At 43.3% G+C, this 20,741-nt stretch overlaps 3 protein-coding genes across 4 annotated transcripts in view; 1 reads left to right on the top strand and 2 right to left on the bottom strand.

The window, feature by feature from the left end:
• Nucleotides 1-10,325, bottom strand: part of chmp5b (charged multivesicular body protein 5b) — a 495,962-nt gene extending 485,637 nt beyond the window's left edge. Inside the window, exons 1-8 of one of the 2 annotated variants that reach the window (XR_013937765.1) lie at nucleotides 10,190-10,325; nucleotides 9,217-9,321; nucleotides 8,996-9,042; nucleotides 8,617-8,710; nucleotides 8,141-8,212; nucleotides 7,549-7,657; nucleotides 6,367-6,485; nucleotides 5,474-5,716 (exon numbers count right to left, since the gene is read on the bottom strand). Coding sequence is in view for 1 of the 2 variants with exons in the window: in XM_080544394.1 (XP_080400520.1) it covers nucleotides 5,666-5,716; nucleotides 6,367-6,485; nucleotides 7,549-7,657; nucleotides 8,141-8,212; nucleotides 8,617-8,710; nucleotides 8,996-9,042; nucleotides 9,217-9,321; nucleotides 10,190-10,258 (666 nt within the window). In the remaining variant the exon portion in view is untranslated. Of the gene's footprint in view, nucleotides 1-5,339; nucleotides 5,717-6,366; nucleotides 6,486-7,548; nucleotides 7,658-8,140; nucleotides 8,213-8,616; nucleotides 8,711-8,995; nucleotides 9,043-9,216; nucleotides 9,322-10,189 lie in introns of those variants that run through there. The other variant, XM_080544394.1, reaches the window with a different exon arrangement.
• Nucleotides 620-4,846, top strand: fastkd3 (FAST kinase domains 3; the record flags this gene model as incomplete). Its single annotated transcript, XM_080544250.1, has 6 exons — nucleotides 620-2,138; nucleotides 2,561-2,646; nucleotides 2,978-3,152; nucleotides 3,410-3,479; nucleotides 3,765-3,879; nucleotides 4,532-4,846. 6 exons carry the CDS (start codon nucleotides 620-622, stop codon nucleotides 4,628-4,630), a joined length of 2,064 nt encoding a protein of 687 aa, XP_080400376.1. The 3' UTR covers nucleotides 4,631-4,846.
• Nucleotides 10,326-14,930: 4,605 nt separating the features above from the next.
• On the bottom strand, nucleotides 14,931-20,166 carry LOC308169484 (delta-type opioid receptor-like; the record flags this gene model as incomplete). Its single annotated transcript, XM_080544166.1, has 4 exons — nucleotides 14,931-15,475; nucleotides 16,058-16,271; nucleotides 16,708-16,846; nucleotides 19,913-20,166. 4 exons carry the CDS (start codon nucleotides 20,164-20,166, stop codon nucleotides 14,931-14,933), a joined length of 1,152 nt encoding a protein of 383 aa, XP_080400292.1.
• Between the last annotated feature and the right edge of the window lie 575 nt (nucleotides 20,167-20,741).

Raw genomic sequence — 20,741 nt, 5'->3', positions numbered from 1 at the left:
TTGGGCTAGTGATTCCTGCGCGTCTTTTCTTTTCCGCGCAGCCTGTCTCCCAAAAAGGTAAACTTTGGGTCCAGGGATGTCTTAATAGTCTCCATTTGGTCCTGTTTACAGAGTGCAATCAATGATATGAATGCTGTCACTGTATTTCCATATGTGTCAGTTTTATTAGCGTAGCATTAATGCATATCAATGACTAATACATGATATGTAACATGAACTTCCGCTAGTGTGAGCTAACCTATAAGCCGCAAGGGCAAATAACAGAATGTCATCATATCATGCGTTTAGCCTTTGTTTGACAAATCCTGACAAAACGATTGTTAAACCTTAAAGCCCAATTGGTACATGTGTCTTTCATTCATGATTTTGGTAGCTATGTTTATATTTTGGTAACTGTCTGGTGTAGCCGTATGTGTGTGTGAAGTGTAATAATGCATGATATAATGCATGCCCTTATGCCAAGGGATACATTTGGGTCAAGAAGGACAATGTTAAAATTCATTGGGGGTGGATATTCTTATCGTACTAAGCCTGATAATAAGGTAATAGAGAATGTGTTGTAATCATCTTCTCTCTCAGGTCTGAGGCTGGGTCTGATGAGACCTGGCACCCCGCCACCATGGCCTTAAAAGTGATCCAAAGGCTCCAGCTGCTCGGCCAGACGGGGTCACACCTCCTCCACCCTGTATTCGGCCTGGGACACTTCACCAGACTCCTGAGTTCTCCATCGTGCGCGGCGTGCCTATGGACCTCGGCTGGCCGCTGTGCCCAGAGACAGGGCTGTCTGAAGAAGCTACAGCAGCAGCAACAACAACCAGAACTGTGTGGAGCTAAAAGGAGCCTGTCCACTATCGTCAAAGACCCGTCCGCCGTCTTCACCACCGCCGGGTCCGTGGGCCTCCACCGAGACTCCGCCCTGCGCTTCCGCCTGACCCAGACGCACCGGCCCACCGGTGCCGAGGAGCGGGCCTTCCGGGAGCGCCTGGGTAGCTGTACGTCCTCCCGCCAGGTCCTGCGCCTCCTCCGCACCGTGGAGATCCTCTCCGACACCATGGCGGCGGCGGCCCTGCACCGCGTGGCCGACCTGGAGGAGGAGAGGGAGGACCCCCGGGGCGGCGGCGTCGGCCGCTCCCTGAAGGACCCCTCGGTGCTGGAGAAGGACACCCTCAAGGCCCTGTGCTTCCAGCTGGAGCAGGACTCGGGGCGCCTGACGGACGCGGGCCTGGTGTCGGCCCTGCTGGCGTGCACGCGCCTCTGCGTGGACCCCTGGAGCACGCTGGTGGTGCGGCTGGTGTCGGAGAGCCAGAAGAGGCTGGATGACGGGGGGGAGGGACGGATGTCCACGGGGCAGCTGTGCACCCTGGGCCAGGCCATGCTGGCCCTGGAGGGTCCTGGGTGTGGCATGCTGGAGCAGGTGATGGAGCAGGTGCAGAGGGAGAGGCCCGCCCAGTGGAGCCTGGCCGGGCTCACGGCGGTCTACGGGCTTCTGCAGGACGGGCTGGGCGAGGGAGGGCGCTACCAGGACCTCCTGAATGCCATGCACGCCCACGCCGTGACGGCCACCTCCCGCATGGGCCCCTCGGCGGTCAGCGGCGTCCTCGGCGCTCTAGTGGTGCTGAACCAGACGCAGGCCACGCCCTTGGTCATCGGCCTCTGCAAGCAGGCGGTGAGGCACGTGCCCCGCTTCAGCGACGGCGAGCTGGCGGTGGTCCTCGGGGCGCTGATGCACTTCGGCCACAGCGACAGTTACTTCGTGGAGGCCATGGAGAGGCACGTGCCCAAGATGGCGTTCACGGCCGAGCCGGAGACGGTCACCAAGGTGATGCAGTACTTCGGGAGGCGGAACGTGCTGTCCAGGCCCGTGTTTGACGCCGTGGCGGAGAGCTTCGTGTACCGGGCGGACGACCTCACCACCAGCCAGGTGGCCCGGCAGATCATGCCGTTCGGGAAGCTGGGGTACCTGCCGCCCAACGCCGGGGAGCTGTTCCGGAAGGTGGAGGCAGTGCTGCACGCGCGCTTCTCGCACTTCCAGCCGCGGACGCTGCTCAACCTGATGCACTCCTGCATCCTGGTGGAGAGGTACCCCGTCAACTTCGTCTCCAAGGTCTTCAACCGCTACTTCCTCCAGCAACTACAAGGTGAGGCCCAATGGCACATAACATAATGAAGCCTATATCCTGTACGTTTTACATTACACTACAGTTATTATTATAGTGAAAATACCACTGCTCATCCGTGATCAGACTTTGCTGAGGTGCTGGAACTGAAGAGTATCAATAGAGTGCAAAATAACAGCATCCGCACACTCAAACACTGTGCAAAAAAACGTTGTTTATTGCAAGCTTTTGGTCATAGAAGCTTGAAAGCTCGCAATAAACAAAAAAAATGTGCACAGTGTTTGAGTGTGCGGATGCTGTTATTTTGCACACAAGTTATTATTACAATATAGTGTTTTAATACTAGGGTCATACATGTCAGATTATTGCAATTGGTGCTGTCTCTGCTTGATCAGCTCTTTAACAACCCGTTTCTCTCTCTCGTCATCCTGGGTGTGTTCCAGAGCAGGGTACGGGGATCGACCGGAATGTTCTGGCCCAGCTGACCCAGCTCTACATGACTGTGACGCTCGAGTGTCCTTTCTATGAGGTAAGAAAGACTTAACTGATGATGATAATGTTTTAGCAGTCAATTTGTGTGTGTGCGATTAGATGGGGCTAATTAGTTATGTATTGTGACTGTATTGTTTGATAATTGAAAGAAGTAGAAGCCGCACACTCAGGTTCCAGATGCAAAAAGTGTGATTTATTAGGACAACGGTTTCGGCCGTAGCCTTTGTCAAGTTTTAAGTCTTTCTGCGGTGTGCACTCTCTTCTTTGCAAATTTGTATTGTTTGACATGTTGTCATGAAAGGCATATTATTAGCTTATAATCCAGACGTACTGCTCACGCCTCCTCCTTCACCACCTTTCTACCTCAGGGTCCCAAGCTTCTTCCTAAGTACCGTGTGAAGTCCTTCCTCACCCACGGCCAGTCTCTGGAGACCCCGGTGGACGGACACCTCTATAACTACGTGAAGAACGGCCTGGTGGATCTGCTAGGGGCTCGCACGTACTTTGCATCCAAAGTTCTCACTCCCTACTGCTACACGCTAGGTAACTCTCAGATACGGCACAGCAGTGGCCTGGGGTGGTCCAGTGATCGAGCACCGTGGTCTACAGTGACATTATGCCCATGATTACCCAGTTATTGAATGATTACTCAGTTATCAACACTATTTTGAGTCTGACATTATGCTGGAAATCGTATCCATACTTCATCAGCAATCTCTACAAAATAATGTTTTTGTTTGTTTGTTGTCTTCTACTTTGACACTTCCACTCTGACATGTTTGTTGTTGTTGTTGTTCCAGATGTGGAAATTAAGCTGGACGAGGAGGGATATGTGTTGCCTGCTAGTCAAATCGAAGAAATCCACAAGAGGTAACATAAAATAGAATAGACAATTTAATCAAATAAATATATTTTTAAAAGTGTTCTACTATCTTTTATTGAGTACATGCTTTAATGGTGTTTGTGACATGTACCTTTAATGGTGTTTATGACGTGTACCTTTAATGGTGTTTATGACGTGTACCTTTAATGGTGTTTATGACATGTACCTTTAATGGTGTTTATGACATGTACCTTTAATGGTGTTTATGACGTGTACCTTTAATGGTGTTTATGACATGTACCTTTAATGGTGTTTGTGACGTGTACTTGCAGGATAGCACTTTGTATCGACGGGCAGAAGAGGTTCAGTGTGAACACCAGGCAGCTGCTGGGGAAAGAGACCATCAAGCAGCGGCACCTGAGGCTCCTGGGATATGAAGTTGTTCAAGTAAGAAACCGACGTTTCAACTCCCTGACCTACCTGCTTGTTTTACGCAGAGTTGTATGTGTTCTGTCTGCCTATTATAGTTGTGTGCTTAAGCATTATGGAACGAGAAGCCGTGGTAGGTATATCGTGGATATTGGCACCGCTAGCGGGGTGGTTAGGCACGACGTGAAGCAGAGTGCCGTTACACCCCCTAGCTGTGCCGATATCCACAATATACCACGGCTTCGAGTTCCATAACGCTTTTATACAATGGTTACACATACATTTATCTATCAATATTTCACAAAAGAAAGACAAGACACACTTTTAATCAATGTATTTTAATGGAACTATGTTTTATTGTAAGTGTACTCATCCGCTGAACAGTTGTTTATTGGTTGATAAGCAACGGTAAGAATGTAAGAATGTAACTTCGATAAGGGTAATATATACAAACGCGGAGTAATATGAAAAGATGTGTCAACATTCCATTTAGCCGTGCGTATGTCATCATGGATATCGGCACGGCTGGAACGCAAACTGACCAATAGAAACAATGGACCGGATCTATCCGTTGTATAACTGCCTGTCTAGTGCTCCATCTGACCAAGCAACTCTCTGCATGTAGTCTTTTCTGTCATTTTTGCTAATACATATCTTGTCTTTTTTGCAGATTCCTTACTATGAATTTGAGTATCTACGAAGCAAGACAGAGATAGTTGAATATCTTCACAAGAAGATCTTCCCCCACAGCTACAGGCTCAGTTGGTGATCAACTCTAACAAGGCGTACATTTACTGTGATTTGAGACTATTCTTTGTAGCAATGTCATTTGAGGGTTGATGTTGGTGTGACATTAAATGTCATTTGCCCAACATTTGTGACCCTGGTAGAAAGCATGTCACGTTAATGAATACTTGAAGAAACCATATTTCCTGCTTTTGGCCAACGTTTCGTGAGCACTTTCTACAGTGTGTTGTTGAGGAATGATTGTAATTCTGGACACTGTCATTGTATAATAAAAATATCTATTTTATAAAGTTTTGTGCCTTTTCTTCCCTGAAAGGATAATATATCCATAGTGTCTCCATACTGTAGATATACAACTCAATGTCTTCTGCTGTAGATTGAAGACCCATCTCTTCAGGCTACATCTTTCCCTCCTAGACTCTTCATCCCCACTACACCCCTGTAGTTTCTCTACTATAAATAAATCATTTTGGAAAAAAGTAATTCTTTCTTCTAGCATTGTGGCTGCCAATGGCCCCTGGTCCTAGCATAAGATTACTTTTTCTTATGACTGATGGATAGACGATTCACTTACTCACAAATGTATTTTGTTATAAGTCGCTTCGGATAAAGGCGTACATGCTAAATGCCCAAAAATGTAAAAATGCAAAATGCAATCACATGCCTGCATCCACTAACTAGCACAATAAAGGACAGCTATGGCACGATATGAAATATATAATAATTTATTATATTCTTTTGTTGGTGACACACACAGTGCTGCAGTATAAAGTTTAAGAGAAACCAAAACCAAAGAATCACCTTAGAGAAAAGAAAAAACATTTGTTCATATAAAAGATTGAGAATTCCAGAACATAATCATCACTTCATTTAATTGTACTCTCTTCCATTCCAATCAATTATCCCCTAACTATAAAGGCCGCCAAGCTGTTTCTTTCTGTCCACCACCATGACCTGGGTGCTATGATGAATAGGCAGTTGGATACATATTTATAAAAATGCTATGATACATAAAACAAAAACTGAAGGGAGTGTTGGCTGGTTATCTGTCCTCCTCTTATGTGGCAGGGATCTGGGGAAGGCCAAACTCGTCCACCAGAACTCCGTCCTGAAACACACACGGTCACAATAGCGTCAATTCAACTCTGTAGGACACACCGGTCAACTCTGAATGTCCAAATAATGGGTCCTCTATCCAATTAAGTTGTTACGTTTGTCTCCAGAACATCCATTGCATCCTGCAATACTAGCGGGAATTCAATTGTGTTTGTTCTTTTTCCTTTAAGCTGAACACAAGTGTAACATCGTGACCGCACTGGTGAACGTAAGCATGATGTTAAAAAGTCTGTGTTCTTCTTAAGACTGTTGGGGACTGAATGGCCAGAGTGGCCAATCACTGGCCAGCAGAGGGCGGGCTCTAAAGAACCCTAGAGCGAGAGAAGACCGGTTGGCAGGTTTAGTGAGAAGTTAAGAGCAAAGAAACGTACGAGTATATTGGTTTAATGGTCTAAAACCGCAGTTAAGTTATTATTATTAGTTACCGACAATGAGTTGTGCGTCCATGACAACTAACCGCAATTTCACAAGTTCATTAAAGAACCTTAAGTAATAACCAGGCCTGGTTATTAGACCCATACCTTAAGAACATCATAGTTCTAATCTAACCGGACTATCCACAGCTATTTGAACTGTCCATCAGCCCAAGTTTATATATATATATTTCACATGGGGCCGATGGTTAAAGGGGGGGGGGCATACCCGGTTTGTTGTCCCCCTGTCGCTGGGCAGTCCCTCTGGGATAGAAGGAGCAGTGGAGGCCTCGTCCAGGTAGGAGCTGTCGTCATCCATCAGGAGCTCGTCTCCCAAGGCGTCCAGCTCTGTGAACACAAACACACACATCCATAAATACAGTACGAGAGATTGGGAGAAGCTCCTGTTGTATTGATAGTAATATAATACATCGTTAGCCTCATAGCATAATTGCCTAAAGCCGAGTACACACTAGACGATTTTAACCCCGATTTAGCAGTCGCCGACCAGTTTTTGCGGTCGGAGACAAAATCCTCCAGTCGTTGCAAACCCGGGGACGCGCCGTCTCCGACACTCGTTTAATGTGACAGGCTCAGAGACGCAATCGGAGGACCGCCGATCCAGTCGGAGGGGCCGTCGCAGGGCTCCAGATCTTTTCAAACATGTTTCATTTTATCGGCCGACGGAATCTACATTCTGCTAGTCTGACATGGGCAACGACCCGTGTGGACAGCACAGCCAATGAGAGGTTGAGGAAATGCAGCGCGGAGGAGGCGTGAAAGTAGAAATGGCTATTTATATAATAGTAAATAGCCTATTATATAAATAGCCATATATGTATATATATGTATATATTACATATAGTAATATGGCTATTTTCTAGTAGAAATGAGCTCCATCTTTTTTTGACAGCTGTCAACGTCTCGTCATCATGTGCTGATATCGCGACACTACAGCGTGGCGAATCGTCCTGACCAAGTGAAGAATCTTGTAGTCTGTGAGCCCCCGTCGTTGCCACATCCTGTAGATTGCGCTGTGCTGCGCGCCGCTGCGACGCGGACACCAGCACGACGGTCGTTTAGTGTGAGAGGCTCAGCGATGTTACAACTTGAAAAGTCGTCTAGTGTGTAGCCGCCTTAAGTCATATTTTGGCCAAATTGAGATATCTGCCTAACTCTACTCTCCTATCACTGCTGATTCACAGTGCGCTATTGCCTCAATGACATCAGCCTATCAGAATGCTTGTTACATTCCAAAATCACTATCTGCCCAAGTCATCTCTTTGACATAGGCATTTTTGACACTACATACAAAGATGGCTCGGCTGACCACAAGTGAAGCATGACTTTATACACTGCTATGAGGCTAACGATTAACGGTTTTCTACTGAGCCGTAGCTGTGCTGCTAACCTGCTTCCAGATCATCGTCGTCGATCTCTGGGCACCCGTAGCTCCTGCTCAGCGCGTCCTGCACCTCGCTGGCGTCCTCCATCATGTCCTCCAGCTGGTCCTGGAGATCCTGCATCAGGAACGCACAAAGGTTTAACCCAAACGTCTCCCATCAGTCCAATACATCATCATTATCACCAACACCTCAGGTACTACATGAATGGTAAATGGACTGACTTATAAAGCGCCTTTATCCAAAGTGCTTTACAACAGCCTCTCATTCACCCCCACATTCACCCCCCAATGTGTGTGGGAGCAATTTGGGGTTCAGTGTCTTGCTCAAGGACACCTCGACATGTGGCCAGCCGGGGTTCGAACCATCGATCTACCGACCTTGCGATCATTAGACGCCGGCTCTACCTCCTGAGCCATAGCCACCCCTTTACATATATAGGCACACATATTTAATTAACAGTAGCACACCACATTCAAACACTGAAATACATTGAAACTTCTCTGGAACTTAAGCTTGTGGTCCATGATAAATTACTTGTACTTCCAGGTTTAGAAGATAATCAAATGGTTTGGTTGTAAAAGAGCAGAGAAACCATACCTCGATCTGATCGATCTTCACGTTCTTGTACGCCTTCTTCATCTCTTTGGCTCCGATCTTCATGGCATCCACCTACAGGACACATCAATGGACATGCTGTCGTTTGAGACTTCAAGTAAGTATACAACCAGATATAAAACATCACCCATCCCATTCTTTACAGGTCTCCAAAACGCCAAATAACACAGGATGAAAGTTTTAGCCTCGCCCACCACCGCCATAGACTAGTGTCGATAAATACTCAAGATTCACTAAGTTATTATCACTGTTTCTATCCAAAATTGTGTTTTATATTTGTATGTTGTATTTCCTTGATGTTGATGTGACCGTAAAATATTCTTGTATTTCAGTTTCACAAACTGCAAAAAGAATATTCAATAAAGAAACTAGATGAATAAAACGCTTTTTCAAAAACCTAGTGTAGCTGTGACAGTATGTCGGGTGTGTTACTACAGATCATTCATCATGCTCCTCACCGTGGTCTTAGTGTCTTTGAGAGTCTGGATGGTGTAGTTGGCCTGTTCCATGTTGAAAGACTGCTGCATGAGCTGGTCCCTCTGGCCCTCGTACCTGAACAAAGGGAAATAAATCAAATGTCAACTAGGAAACATTTGGCCGAATACCGAATACGCTTTTTTTGCTATTATTCGTCCGAATACATTCGGTGGCCGAACCTTCGGTGAATCCCTAATGTAAACAATTACACTTGATCTTGTCAATGTACTTCTGACTATTGATACACTTCCAAAAATGAAAGTCAATGAAAAATCTATAATTTTGTCACTATCATCATAATTGTTCCAGTCGATGTGAGATGTTTGTTGCTGTGACAGACGACTGTAATAAATGACTCACATCCTCTTCTGTTTCAGCACTCTCATTGCCTTCTGCTTGACCATGTTCTGATGAAAACAAAACCACGCACGTTAGACACACACATAGTAAACACATGGACAAACACTGATTGGATACATGGTAACTCATTCAATTAATTACTAAGGAAACAGTGAGATCTAATAGTGTATCAAACCCTGTCTCATCAATCCTGCTTCGCTCAGTATCCGTTGTGATATTACCTTCGAAGCGCCATCTCTCATCTTCTTCATCTGGTCCTTGTACTTGACAAGTTCGACATCTAGTCTGGCAATCTTCTTGTCAACGGATTCAGCCCGCGAGTCCACCTAAAGGTCAGAGGTCATAGAGAGAGTGTTAGTGTTAGACATACAGACTTTAAGCTTTAATGCACCTTGCACTAATACAATACAATCGAAAACAGTTCTGATTCTGGAAATAGATTAACATGAAATATTTGTGTGTCTTTTTAAATAAACTGATGGCATCAACTATGTAAGCATGCTTTTTTTTTTTTTGCACATGATCATGCCTGTTGGCTGACACAGTCAATACAATGTTGCACAGACCCTCCAACAATGCCAACCCTCTTCTCTGCTAATAATAATACAAAAATAATAACCAACAATATAAATATAAGCCGTATAAACTTTGACTATTTACCTGATTGGTCAATGACACTACTGACAAAACTAACAAAACTGATTGGGCATAATAACCTGTCAAACTGGTTGTTTCAAGTTCCCAATTTCTATAGCTAACTACCAGGAAGAATATAAGGCTATCATGTGAATTAATGTGCCTAATAAATGACACATACATACATGGCCTGGGAAAATTCCCAATAAAGTCTAATTAGGCTACTCTTTGCTACCCCAATATGAATGAACAAAGGGGTATTTTCAGCAGTCTATTCTCTTTGTCAGCAGGCTAGCTAGCTAGTTACATCATTACTCATGGATGGCCAGACAGATAAAGCAGCAATATTCGTAGAAATTAAAACTAATTAAAAAGCATGTTGGCCTAACATGACCCCCCCCTCACAACGTGTGTGATAGTTCCTGACATCACAGTTGTCATGTTATAATGAGAGTGGCTCTGTTAGCTAGAAGCTAGCTAGTTGTTGACTCACAGCAAGAAAAGTACTTTTGTTTGTCTAAGACACTGCTCTAAAAGCGATTTTCCACGAATACGTACACCATTTATGCAGTCTGTGAGGTTTGGTGGTGGTCCTTTTGCTTTCCCTCGTCCGAAAATACGATTCATTTTGTACTAGTTTACCAATCACAACAACAAGAGAATGTTTATAGGCGTCAGGAATAATAAAAGTGAGAGACCCGGAAATAACAGAGAGCTGACGTCACATCATTGGTCACATGATTTTATTTATTTACCCACGCCCTACGAGAAATCATATTTATCTAGTTTTTAATGTTTAAGTTAATGTAAAAAAGCACGCTCCATAATATGTGTGACTAATTAAAATAATTTAATATATTTTGAGGTCTGAACGGGACAAAATGTGTAACTTTATCTGCTTTATAATGTATTCTCCACTAGGGGGCACACATGTTTCATACGTTTTTTAATGTTCCACTTTTTTGCATTCTAATAAGAATAAAATAATGCATACTAGTTTCATTAGAATGTATCATACTTTAAGATGGACAGTCATAACCATACTAATAATAATGTTTTTTACTTTGGCCTTTGAATAATGATCAATGGTGCACTGCAGAATGTATTGTAGATGTATAATAGTTCAGGGCAAACAATGAAATGTTGCTTATCTATGCTGTTGGAGTCTCCACACCAAAGGGCAATAATGCAATGAAGACCAACATCTTTACAATGTTGTTCCTGTAGGCTACAGTCGAAGCCAATCCTTAATGCAGACTGAGTGAGCATCGAATTGTATTTTCTGTGGATGAAGTCGGTTCCCACTCTAGTCACAGATACACAATGGAGTTATTATAACATGTCACAGAAGCAGCAGTGTAATTGAAAGCAATATATCAACTTGTGACAGGACTGTTGAGCTACGGTGAGATGGAGATGACAAAATGCTTTCCTTCTATTAACTTTCTTCTCTGTCGCCGTGGCAACCCATTGACACATGACATTATGATTGTGTATGGTTTATACCAGAACAGGCCAACAATGACCCAACGGGCTTGGGCCCGGTGTTGTTCTCTAAAGGAAAAAGGAAATGTCGTGAGTGTATCATTTGCAGTGGTAGTGTATCCTCAGATAACTTCAAACAAAACTATTTTAATCCATAGTGAAGTATGCATGATTGCATTTTACTCAATGATCCGTGAACATTGGATGGAATAAACGCTCACCATGCAGAGCATCATTGGTTCAGACACAGCTCCTTCCCCAACAGACACATGCATGCACACACTCACACACACTAACACACGCACGCAATTATAATCATTTTAGATCTAATTCTCCATCCACTCCTTAGGTAGAGCAGCATTATCTCCACAGAGCCTGTCCAGATGAAGAGACAACATGTACTTTCTCACTGGTTTTAATACGGACCACTGCACAGAGCATGTTCCTCCTGTACTGTACAGTAGGAGGTTATGAAACAGTAGTACAAATATTGACAGATAATGTCGAGCTTGATGGTTAGATGGACGTTTTCTCTCATGTTTTTCCTCAAACTGCAACAGAATCCTAATCCTAAATCCCACATGACATTTCATGGTTGTGTCTTTCTGATTGTGTCTTTGCCCTGACCAAAAAGTAATCTCCAATATGTAAAAAGCTGTTTCTGTCTACAAACACTGAGCATTTAGTTACATGGAAAATTACATGATGACACAGAAGTCCAAGTCCAAAATACATATATGTCTATATGGAACCGTATACTAGTTACCGAGTCATTTGCTTGTAATCCTATATAAGACTAAATGATGTTCTCATCTTTCTGATCAAATGAGGTGGACTTCAGCAAAGGCATCGGCATCTCTTTTATGTAAACTGAAGGAATGTCTGCTTCTTAAAATGAGTCATGTGTCCCTCTGTATACTATAAGGGCTGTAAGAATGAGTCACATTTACAGTAATATATATATTTTTCTCCTTCTTTTTTTACAAGTCATTGAATATACATTCCAAAGGATAAACGGTGGGATTTCTAGCATTTTACAAACAGCGCAGACTATCAAGCAGTCACTGAATTCACTGAAGTTAAACACTTGAAGTACATAATTCTGCAAATGTTTCATTGCAATGATTATTGAAATGCTTCAGATACTGGTAGGCCTACATTGCAAATGCTGTCTCTGTAAATGTATATTTTCAAATGATCTAATTGTTGTATACTATTTATTTACTCTATTATACAGTAATATGAATATTCAATCACGTGCACAAGTTCATAAACAAGCTATCCTTATTTTTCCTCAATTGCATTGGATATGCTCATGGTTCTTTAAGGTAAGGAATATTCATTTTTCAAATATTAATATGTGTATCAAGGTGCAAGCCATATAAACAGCACAGGTGCACAGATATTATGAGATCAACAACTTCACACACAAGAGATAACTCCGAAAGTCAAAGTTGATATTAAGCCCTCTGTCAAATTTGAAAATAACAATCAAGTCCAGGATTCTCACACAGTCTACCTCAACTTCATTGGAGAAGAAAAGAGTACAAGGTTTTATACAGCAACTGTGTCATCATCTATCAATGATGGCATCATGGCATCTCTTTCCATTGGCATCTCAAAGGCCCCAAGTAACAGCCTGTCCTGCCTGCTCAGACTGCGGTTAAACAGCACACTAAATGTTTTTTAAAATGTGTTTCACAAGCTTGAATGGGTTGTGCTTCCCAGTAAACAAAGAGTCCAAAAGACGTCCTCAAGGAAGCCGGAATGTGGGTTCAGATTACGTCTTTCTAGGACGTCCAGATGACGTCTTTCTAGGACGTCCAGATGACGTCTTTAGGACGTCTTATAGACTACAGAGTCGTCCTAAAGACATCATCTGAACCCACATTCCGGCTTTCCGGCTGTTTACTGTGTTAGGTGAGATTTGAGCCCCGTAGCACACAGGTTGTGCATGGTCGTACTGTGGTAAACGGAGGTGCTGTATTGATTTGAACCCAGTATCCATTCTTTAACCATCAAACCATAACCTCTGGCTGGAGGTACACTGTCTCCTGGACTATAAAAGGCACTTTTGGCCTTAGAACACAGAACAACAAAGAAACAGAAAACAACAGTACATAGCATACAGTAGTTAAATAGATTCAAACTTAACAGACCTTGAATAAATAGACTGACGTGTAAACAAATAAATAGAGTGCTATGTACTAATAGATAGGGAAATAAATCCATCCATAAAACCTTGAAGCACTTGATATATTCTCCTTGTTGAATTCTCCACTGAATTATACACAAGCGTCTATTAAAAGGCATCTAACCCATGATATGCCCCTGAGGTTTGCAACTTGAATCATTTATAGATGACTGCCTCTAATTTCTAGCAGCTCTTTTGCAGCCGACATCCAGCAGACCTCCTACTGGAATCAAGCTACGGTTCAACTCCATCATTGAAGACTGAATCGAAGATTTTGTTCTATTTCCTATGAGGTTTCTGCATCCCCATCTGTGGTCAATAACGTTCAAATCCTTTTGTAAAACATGCACATTGATTACTGTAGGTGGAGACAGACTTCAGGCGAAATCTGTTTGTGTTCAAAATAACTCCATCGACCTTGGTGGTCTTGCAACGTCGGTGGTGGAATATATCTTACTCACACTCGATACTCGTCATCTTCAATCTGAGCTGTGCTGAGTACATTTTATTAACAACACTTACAGTATGTCCTGAAATCACAATAGCAAACCGTGACGTTAGAATTACAAGGTTCTATCTCAATTTTTGTCAAAATTGAGTTTTTTACATAATCTGATCCATTAGGTGTTAAATGTTGACATTTTTGAGTTAGTAATTCATAAAATACAAAGGTTCCATCTCACAAAACATAATGGAATGTAAAAACGTTGACGCTCAATATCTCTGAACTACCCTAAACGGAGATAGAACCTTATCATTCTAAGCTCACGATCAATGAGTCAAAGCATGTTCCAGTAATAATCTTTTCAATTCATCAATACCAAATATGATTCATATGCCAGTGGCCAGAACCTGTATAACGTACATGTATCAATGTTTTATATGTGGAAACGTACAAAAACATAGATACTGTGATTATTTCTATTTTAAAGTGTGCGTTGGGTGCTATAGTGTGTGCAAGTGTGCAAATAAATTAATTTGGTGTTTGTTTGACAGAAGTATACCTCATAAAACATAATAGTTAAACCAGTTTGTCAAGCTTTTATAAGCTTATATGAAAACAGCCTTATCATTGAAAGGCTTTATGAAGCATTCATAAACCCTTTATAAGGCTGACATAAATGCTCCATAAATTATTTATGACCAAAGTAATACTTTTTTTCAAGGGTGTTATAACAAGTCCTTACATCTGACTGTTTTGGTCACCCTTTATATTCTATGGCATGGTATTTGCTTATACAATTGTGAAGCATCAATGTAGCATCTGAAATGCAGGCCTTATAAAGGGTTCATGGATGCTTCGTAATGTAGCCTTAAAAGTTGTCCTTTGTTTAAAGTGTGACCCCAAAAAGGTCTAAAACATACATGCCATTTCATCTATATCATCATCCCATCAGTCCAGTTCTAAATTGAGATTTTTCGATATGACTCATATGTTGTGAGGACCACCAGTTTGCCGCCCCCCAAAGATTAAAAAAAACACATTTCATGACAGTCATCAACATGAACACACATTACATCACATCACACCCATCACATCGCCGATGTCACTTGGGTCAACCCCAGGTCGTTCGAGTCTTCTTTCCCGAGGCGGGAGATGGAAGACAGTTCCATGGCTAGTCACGCCGGCTTTCTAGTCCCGTCCGGGTTCTCCCCCCCCCGTGGAACCTGCGTCTCCCTCGCCGTGCTCCGGTGCGCCTTGCTGCTCCCGGGCCCGCCCCTGCCCGCCCCCTTCAGCTTGGCGGGGAGGCAGAAGTCCCTGAAGCAGCGTTTGAAGTTCTCGTCCAGGAAGGCGTAGAGGACGGGGTTCAGGCTGCTGTTGGTGTACCCCAACGCCACGCAGAAGAAGTAGGCCGCCATGACGGCCGTGGTCTCGGGGACGTTCACCAGGGCCTTGACCAGGATGAAGATGTGGATGGGCGTCCAGCACACCACGAACGCCGCCACCACCACCAACACCAGCCGGGTGATGCGCCGGAGGTTGCGGTCCTTCTCCCGCGAGCCGGACAACAGCCGGACACTCTTCAGCCTCAGCACCATCAGGGTGTAGCACACGGTGATGATGAGCACGGGGATGACGAAGGCGAAGACGAACACGCAGATCTTCATCAGGGTGTCCCAGTACACGTAGGGCTCGGGGAACTGTAAGGCGCACTCTGTGGTGCCTAGTGGAAGAGGGGAGAGGAGGAGAGGAGAGAGGAGAGAGAGAGAGGGGGAGGTTGAGAAAGAGACATGACTGATTAGGTGCACTCTACACTCTACGCTCAAGCATACTGTGAAAAGCAATGAAATAACATTTCAGACTGTCTGCCTGTCTCGACTCGCCCTTGGTGGAGGGGTTGGGGAACTGCTAATGGACATTGGCTGTTCGTAACAGCGGTCCTTTTTCACTTTTTTTTCTTTCTTCCACAGCATCATTTGTATTCAGAAAGGTTGCTGTGTGATGTCTGGACAATGGCAAGCTCATTAATCACAGATGGATTAGACATAATGTATTTCCTCTTTTACAAATATGAGAACAGAAAGGGGCCTGTATTAAATATCTACTTTCAGAGACCGGCTGGCACTTCTACTGCACTTTATTCATTCTTACCCCAGGACTCGTGCAAAGCGAGCAATAAAAGACAATGAAACAGCTCAATCTGAGCTGTTGAGACACTTTCATTGGGTTCTTCTTATAAATATTAAATGTCAATCTAAAGCCGGGAGGGTGTGTGACTGTGTGTGCGGATTTTTTTTTTTTTTACCATGGCTGGTCTGGGTCCCTCCCAATAGAAGAGCAGGTATCCCCGCGGCGGAGGAGAGCAGCCAGATGCACACGTTGATCATCTTGGCCTTGATGGGGGTCCGGAAGTCCAGGGCTTTGACGGGGTGACACACGGCCACGTAGCGGTCCACGCTCATCATGGTCAGGGTGAAGATGCTGGTGAACATGTTGTAGTAGTCGATGGAGATGAACACCTGTCGTGGTTTAATTAATGAGACTCAAGATAGGAACTTGCTTTAAATCTAGGTGTAGTATTTATTGAAGAAAATGATCTTTTACAGCTCTAGAGCGGACAGTCAACTTCTCAATGGGAAGCTTTCAATGACTGACACAAAACTAGTACACATAGTAATTGATATATTGTTAACATAGTCATAACATTGATAACAAGTCTGAGAACAGGGAGTAAGTTCTCGTGGGACCGACAGCGAGTCCTAAACAAACTGTTTATGAACACAAGGCCCAAACAGCTCTGTGTTCACAAACAGGACAGTCAGACTCACAACAATCCTACGGGAACCCACCGCATGGAACATACTGTCACATTTTGTGTGAAAATGAATACCACAGGAATACATACAATACATATAATGTTAAAACATTTATAAGATGAAAAACCCCATTACACACCTTACACACCACCTCGCCGAAGGGCCACGAGCTCAGCAGGTAGTCGGTGCTCTGGAACGGCATCGTCGTGGTAACCAGGGCGTCGGCCAGCGCCAGGTTGAAGATGTAAATGTTGGTGGCTGTCTTCATCTTCGTGTACCTGTGGTTTTTTTGTGTTTCATAAAACGACAGAGTAACAACACGAATGATGAGACATGGTATGATACAGATAATATGCCTGAAGAAGGTCTACGTATGACCGAAAAGCTCGCAATAAACTATGTTCTTTTGCAGTGTTTGAGTGTGTGGGTGCTGTTATTCTTGCACTCTAATGATACAGATAATAGTAGATAAAAGTATGGGGTTATCAATAATAACGATTGATGTTTTTGGGAGAAACCGAACTGAAAACTTGTTACACCACCATCTGCTGCAAGATTACCACTTGTGCCGCCTGTGCTGGTGCCTTTCATCGACCTGACAGCTAGACTCTCTCCAACTCGAGGCATAATCAAAGTAACATTCAAAAGTCTCATTCAAAGTCTTTGAACATACCGATCAATATGCCTTTAAGTCATTTCAATGAGATCTTTTGATGTGCCGTAGAAAGATAGCACTCTGCAGTGTGAGTCTACCAGCCAGCTGTCACACTTTCGGGTTGTGTCCTTAACCACATGAAGCTTTCAAGACGTAAAAAAAGAATCCACTTAACACCCATATTTTCGATGATTAAATACTAATTATCAACCCGCCGGCAATTAGTCCACCCTGCTGCTTTCTTGGATCAATACCAGTGGACAGCTTCATTTCATGCTCCATATATCCTATCCTATTAATGTTATTAAGTTGTGGGGAACACGCTAATTGGTAATTGCTGTGGTTACCATCGACTCAAAGGTGTTGAGAATGTGTGAGTATGTATCCACACTATCCTGTAACAAAGCTTGAATCTAAATGTTCGCAATGAATCACTTTTGAACAAGAGAAAAGCTATTGCTCACATCATACAGTATGTATCATAAAACATTTCATGACTCCAAGGCATGACATGGACCTGCTGTTAGTTTTACATTAAGGTCCCTTCCACAAAGGCAGTTCAACTCCTGGAGGGAACAGAGAGATCACATGACAAAGCTGCAGTCATCACAGAGCTGGCCGACTGTGGCGCCCCCCCTGTGCCCCTTCTGTCCTTCTGTCATTGGTGAGTTATGGACAAGACCCCAGTCAAATAAATCCAGACCAACGGCCCGCTAACCACTATATCCTCTAGTCTAGTCTATACAATCAATCACAGTTCTGTGGGGTGGGTGGTAATGTAAGCATATTACAAGACTCGACAAAGGCTATACGGCGGAAACCGTTGTCCTATTAAACAACACATTTGACATCTGGAACCTGAGTGTGCGGCTTCTGTTTCTTTCAAACGTAAGCATATTAACACATAAATGTTTTTTATTTTTCGTTCCAGACATCCATGTTCGAGTATGTCCAGTATGTGTTTATGGTGAAGTATATGAGGTTTGTGTTTGGAGTCATGACGCAAGAAGATTTCCTTATATTCCTGAATATATCGTTTAAATATGATATTGCAACAAAAGAGCCCCCCTAAACTCCTTCTGTATAATAAAGATCACACGTTATAAGATAAATCGAAGGAAATTCATACAATCTAAAAGCTTACTGACCAGACTCATGGTAAATGGCAAATGGACTGCACTTTTATAGCGCCTTTTTTTGCTGCTCCAAAGCGCTTTACAATGGCCTCTCATTCACCCATTCACTGGGAGCTCACTGGGAGCAATTTTGGGGTTCAGTGTCTTGCCCAAGGATGTGGCCAGACGAGGCTCGAACCGCTGATCTGCCAACCTCGTGATCATTAGACGGCGACTCTACCTCCTGCGCCACAGCCACCCCCCTCATGGAAACTACACCAGTGATGAAGTGAGCGGGTACTGTTCAACCAATAGAATTTAATTGAGGTAGGTGGAGAGGAAACGGCCCTCTAGTTGACAGGAAATGGGCAATAAATCTGGATAGCCATTGGTGCATTGCATATGACACACTATAAATTATACCCAATGAGGTGCAAGCAAGCCTATCAGCCTGATTGAGCACCTCGGGTTTATAACACAATTAATCGTGGCCTGGGGTGGTCCAGTGGTCTAGCACCGCGGTCTACAGTACACACATGTTGGCATGCATGGGTTCGAGTCTGGCCCATTCCCTGCTGATGTGCCTTACTCTCCTGTCTATCTTCACTCTCTCTATCCAATGAAATGTAAAATATGTGTGGGACTGCCCCACTCAGAAAGAAATATCCTATTATACTATTTCTCATGGACACAGACACGTGTATTGGTTTTAAACATAACATGGCCCATAACAATACCTGTTCACAAACAAATGTAGCAGTTCCAACTATTGTAAAAGTGCATTTGTATTTTTACAACTCAAAATGGCATCTACAAATTCCTGTGTGTCAACATATTCTAGGTCTAATAACAACAACAACATCTGACCTATAGGTTTTGATGTAAATAGAACCCTTCGTGGATTACAATTCACAATCAGGATGAGTAATGTCGTTTAATATCCTGGATGGATCCATGTGAAGGTAATACATTTGTCTCTGATTTAATTAACCCTTTTAAAAAGACTTGCATTGCAACATCGACCCATGAAAGCTAGCACGACAGAGTCTTTTGTATACTGAACTGAAACCTGTTTATTTCAAAATGATGATAAGTAAAGACCAACATAGGCTCATGTACTGTATCTTAATTTGTGAAAGCAAATACTGTAAACATGCGCCGACCACTGGGTGGCTCACAAGTGTTCGGGAAGCCTCAGCAATTCGTTTACATGTCTGGTAAAACACCTATTTGTTTCTATGATATTTCTGCTGAACTGTGATCTGACATGGCGCTACATAAGTCCAGTCCATTTAACCATTTACATGGAATGCTTTACTTTTATTTCCTGCAAAACTTCTAGTGGTTCGTGTAAGATCTAAAGATAAGACTGTGTAAGACTGAGGCAGCTCTTTTCCCTTCTTGTTTTTAGTATTTTTTTCCTAGCACCAGGGGAGCCCCCCCTCCCAAATGTCGTTGTATGGTACCTGTACTATATTAATGACAATAAAGATCATTCATTCATTCATTCATTCATTCATTCATTCATTCATTCAAGATGAGCAATTAAATGACACTCTGATGATGGACCTTACCTGATGATCACATACATGACGAGGCAGTTCCCCACCAAGCCCACCACGAACACCAGGGAGTAGACAGCGGTGATGATGGGGATGATGGGGGACATGGGCTCCTGCTCCCAGCTGTCATCATCGGGATCGTTGCGACTGAGGTTGTGAGTCTCTGAGTATCCAGACAGCGACGTGGAATTGAGGAAACAGTCTTCGCCGAGCGCAGAGAGACACTTGTTCTCTTCTTTGAAGATTTCAACCGGAGTGCTCTCCATTTTCGGCAATACTTGACCACCTAATCAAAAGTATAGAAAAAGGGCTACCAGCACATGTATGCCTCTGGCTAAGGTGTGGATCAAGCTCGCAAGGAAAAAAATAAATACATAATATTTTTAATAATAATAATAAAAACGTTTTACGAGGTGTACTCTTAATTACGATAACTCTTTAGTGTATTAAATCATGTTTTAAACTAGTTTATGAACTACTCAAAACAATTACGTTGAACCATTTCCGATTTGTAAATGCATTTTTGCTATATATCCAATCCAACTATGATAACAACAGCAAGCAAGATTATATTGCCAATGCGTAATTCCCACCCGCCCTTCGCTTGGTTAACTCACCCTTGATAATTCGGTCCTTTTTGCTTTGAGAAAGATGAACTCTGTGAGGTATTAGAGATGTTATATGATCTATTTTCTGTTGGCTTGCTGAAGGATAATAATACTCCTCACCAAACTTTGCAGAGCGTGGTATGAGCAGAGAGAAGTGAATCTGCAACACACGCACACGAACATGTGCGCACCACAGCATGAACTGAGGCGCGCACCCCGACTCAGCCCTCCAA

This window comes from Nansenia antarctica, assembly GCF_963989245.1.
Source record: "Nansenia antarctica genome assembly, chromosome: 13".
Classification (NCBI taxonomy): Eukaryota; Metazoa; Chordata; class Actinopteri; order Argentiniformes; family Microstomatidae; genus Nansenia; species Nansenia antarctica.
This window is presented reverse-complemented; position numbering and strand designations above follow the sequence as displayed.